General features: G+C 39.5%; 1 protein-coding gene across 1 annotated transcript; it reads left to right on the top strand.

The window, feature by feature from the left end:
- The first annotated feature begins 415 nt into the window (after window positions 1-415).
- On the top strand, window positions 416-3,784 carry LOC121386043 (sex peptide receptor-like). Its single transcript, XM_041516842.1, has one exon. It carries the CDS (start codon window positions 416-418, stop codon window positions 1,619-1,621), a length of 1,206 nt encoding a protein of 401 aa, XP_041372776.1. The 3' UTR covers window positions 1,622-3,784.
- Window positions 3,785-4,366: the final 582 nt, after the last annotated feature.

Genomic DNA, 4,366 nt, shown 5'->3' with positions numbered 1-4,366 from the left:
AGGTGTATACTTCCTTGTCTAAGTGAATTTGTTCCTGTCTATTAACAAGAATAAACTGTATATATATATATGTTTTAAAATTCTACAATTTTGTTCTTCAAACACAAAAGAATTCAAAGCAGTTAATAACGCTAACTGCAATATCGAGACAAGTATACACATGGTAATTGTGTAAATTATTCGTCATTGTGTGACGTTTGCAACCTTTTCTTGTGGATTATTCTGTCATAAACTATGGAACCTTTAAACTGCCAGTGTATGGAATCATACAATATCAAACAATATCGACACTTTATTTTATTTGTGTAAACTACTCTACAATGTATCTCACTTCCAGTCTTGTTCTCGTGGGTTTGTGTTTTGTGGATAACTAAGTAACAAACCAGAGAAAGTAAATTGTGCCCACAACGCCACCATGATGGATAACGTTAGTTCAGCTTCTTCGTCATTCGAATCGACGACGACGTCGTCGTTGCAGTACCTTGTCGATGTCACCGGCCACGGCGACGTGAACATGTCTGACGAAGAAATCCTCTTCCTGCCGCGACAGTTCCCCGGGAAATACTCCGTTCCCATCAACGGCTACATCTCGCCCATCCTCGTTCTGCTGACCATCTTCAACAACACCCTGGTATGTGTTGTCCTGTTGAAGCGGCACATGCGCTCTCCCACGAACGTTCTGCTGGCCGCCATGGCCATATCGGACATGCTCACGGGTGTTTTTCCCGTTCCGATCTTCGTGTACCTATTCGGGACTGAACGCTTCAAAGACTACGTTCCTTACGACTGGTGTTTCGCGTACAAGTACCTCGCCGAATACATCCCGATCATATTCCACACGGCGTCCATCTGGCTCACCATGGCGCTGGCCATCCAGAGATACATCTACGTCTGTCACTCCTTCAGAGCCAGGACGTGGTGCACCATAGCCAACGTCATCAGGGGCACCGTGGCCATCTACGTCATAGCTGTCCTCAGCCAGATCTGCCGATTCTTCGAGGAGGAGTTCAGCCCGGTTGTGATTCCGTCTCAGGTTAAGGAGAACATGACGATTACGGCGTGCTTCATCTCTCCGAAACCCTGGCTGAGAAGCATCGTGTACGTCTACTACAACATCTACTTCTGGTTCCGCGTCATCTTCATCCACCTCGTGCCCTGCATCTCTCTCGTCGTCATGAACGCACTGCTCATATACGCGATGCGGTGCGCCCAGAAGAGGAGGATGCAGTTGTTACGACAGAACAAGAAATCCGAGTCGAAGAAGCTCAAGGATAGCAACTGCACCACGCTGATGCTCGTGGCCGTGGTGGGTCTCTTCCTGTTGGTGGAATTCCCGCTCGGAATACTCATGAGTATATCCATAGTAGTCAACACTTTTCAGATCAATCTCATAGACCTGGAGACATTGAACATACTGTCTTTGTTCTCCAACTTCTGCATTTTACTGAGCTATCCGCTCAATTTTTTTATTTACTGCGGGATGAGTAAACAATTCCGGGAGACTTTTAAGCGTCTGTTTACGGGTGGTACGCCCCCGATCGAGCGAGACTATTCGCAATATATGACGCTCCCGACGGAGAACGGCAAAACCGCTGTCACGGGTGATGAGACGGCGTTATAAGGTGATGTCGTCGCAACTGTAGTGTAATTGAAAGGTTTATTTATTACAAATCATGTGAAGAGTCCAGGGGAAAAACGATCTAAGTCACAATTCGGTTACATTTGATATTTCCCCATTATATTAATCTAGTGTCATCATGGTTTAATTGTGTATTTGTGAAACTGGTTAAGTTGTTATGTTGTTGTTCTTGTAAAACAATTCATTCTGCTAGCTTTCATCATTGACAAATATATTCACTTTCAGGAAATAATTATCAGTGTCCACATGACACAATTGAAAAAATATATATTATAATTTTTACAAATAAAAGCAACACAAACATTATATATTATCGTGGATAGTATCAATAACATTCCACAGCAGTAATGAAGTGTAGTTTATGAGCACTGAATATCAACAAGTTCAAGCAGCATCAACTTTTAAAACCAATATTTCACTAAAATTGTAAAATACGACTTGTTTTTCCCGTCGACTCTTCATATATTATTATTATTATTATTATTATTATTATAGTGTCAAATATATTGGGTTGTCAAAAGATCTAAATCTGTATCCCTCTCTACTGATTAATATTTTTTGGACATTGTTTATAGCAGGATAATAACATTGTACACCTGATACAATATGCGTATTTCACATTTATGGTAAACGTTTCAGGGATGCATATCTAATGCCTTATAAATAGTGACAAAATCAAAATTGCATGTCAAAAGATGTTATGTCGGAGTCGCAGGCACGTATGGTAATGCATGTCTAGAACGCAGCAAGTGCTATTGTGTTTCACTTCCGTGACGTCTATTGGTCAAATACCGCCTGTTAATAGCAGGTGGCTTGTCAGATTTATGTTTTGACTTATTTGTACTGGAAAATCTCTCATAAATAGATATTACTCCCAAGATTTTTCTACACGGTGTTCAGTGTGGACGACAAAGCTCTTACTGAAGGTCATTGTACTGAATATTGAATGAATGTCCCAGAAAACATTGTAAGATTAGTTCTGTAAACTATCTTTCCAAGAAGATTAAAGACTCTTGATCAACAGGAGACCGAGAGCAGTGTTTGAACAGACTCGTTGATTATCTCTTTGAGTAAACTAAGACAAGTCCAATTTGAATCAGATTTCTGACATTATAGTTTCCACATGTAACTGTGATTACGTCACTATTTAGAAGGCATTCGACTTGCATACTTTGAACGTTCTACCACAGATGGATAATTCCAATAGAATTCAATATCATTTGCAAGTTATTATTATTATCATCCTGGTGTAAACACTTTTAACGTTACTATTCAGTAAAGAGTAATACAGTTTCCTAAGGGACACCCGATATAATATATATACATATTACATATGTTGAAAGATACCAAGGAAATATAACGTGTGAAAGTATATTAAAATGCTGTGTATATTGTTGAAGGTTAATATGTATATTATAATATGTGTTCCAAATTACTAGAAACATTGCTTTGTTTTGGTGATTCATCATATTCAGCATTCTTACGAGCATATTTATGTTAACAGTTGGTAGTTGGGAGCAACGCCTGAGTGGGTTCGCGAAAGCCTATACCAATGTATATGATTTAATGATAGAGACAGACAAATAGTGTGCGCGCGCGCGCGTGTGTGTGTGTGTGTGTGTGTGTGTGTGTGTGTGTGTGTGTGTTCTTTGTGTGTGTTCTTTGTGTGCGTGTTTCTATGTTTGTATATATAGTGTTCTGTTTGTCTGTTAGAGAGAGAGAGAGAGAGAGAGAGAGAGAGAGAGAGAGAGAGAGAGAGAGAGACAGGGATAGAGAGAAAGATACAGGGGGATTCTGTTGCAAATTTATACGAGACAAAAATTATTATGCCTTCACTTATTCTTTATTCGTTTATGTAGCTAGTTTGATTTGACGTAGGTAACTAATGGTGGCGGTCCCTAAACATACGGGTATACAGACTTTAACAAAACTGGCCTACGTCTTAATCTGACCGTGCCACGGAGCAGTCAGTTTTATCATTATAGTGAAAGTCTCGATCCAGTATTGGCAGTCAGTTTGGTTGATTTTTTCTAAAGGTGCATGTTTCTTTAAAACATTTTATGGTCCTTCTGTTTGAAACTTAGAATTTCTTGTTTAAAATAGTCATCGGTTCTTTTCTTTTTAAAACGACACCAGTAGATTTATCATCGGTTATAATAATTGGATGTCTAACATTTGGTAATTTTGACATATGCTCTTAGAGAGGAAAACCGCTACATTTTTGTTTTTGTTTGCATTGGTAGCAAGGGATCTTTTATATATGCACCATCCCACAGACATGATAGCACATACCACTGTGTTTGATATACCAGTTGTGGTGCACTGACTTGAACTAGAAATAGCTCAATGGGCCCACTGACCCACCGTGCATCAGGCGAGTGCTCTACTACTGGGCTATGACCTGTCTCTTGTATTGTTGAAGGGCCAGGGGCCAATTTTACTCAACATCGTAGGTTTCCGTCTGCAACTATCAGTTATACCGGGCATACGGTTACACGTCTTTGGCATATATTTCACACGGCAAATTTACATCATTACGGAAGATGGAGCATTTTAATAACAAAAGAAAATGAAATATGTGTACTTAAAACTATATTTGTTGATGGTAATAAGAATTGTGATTCAGTCGTAGATTTACGTTTACGTGCAAAACTAGGCTTACAATGTTTTGTGAAATTGTACCCTAGTTTCTGTGGAACTTCAAGACTGTGCAAAACTAGGCTTACA

This window comes from Gigantopelta aegis, chromosome 12, assembly GCF_016097555.1.
Source record: "Gigantopelta aegis isolate Gae_Host chromosome 12, Gae_host_genome, whole genome shotgun sequence".
Classification (NCBI taxonomy): domain Eukaryota; kingdom Metazoa; phylum Mollusca; class Gastropoda; order Neomphalida; family Peltospiridae; genus Gigantopelta; species Gigantopelta aegis.
The sequence above is the reverse complement of the archived record's forward strand: the minus strand, read 5'-3'. Positions and strand labels throughout refer to the sequence as shown.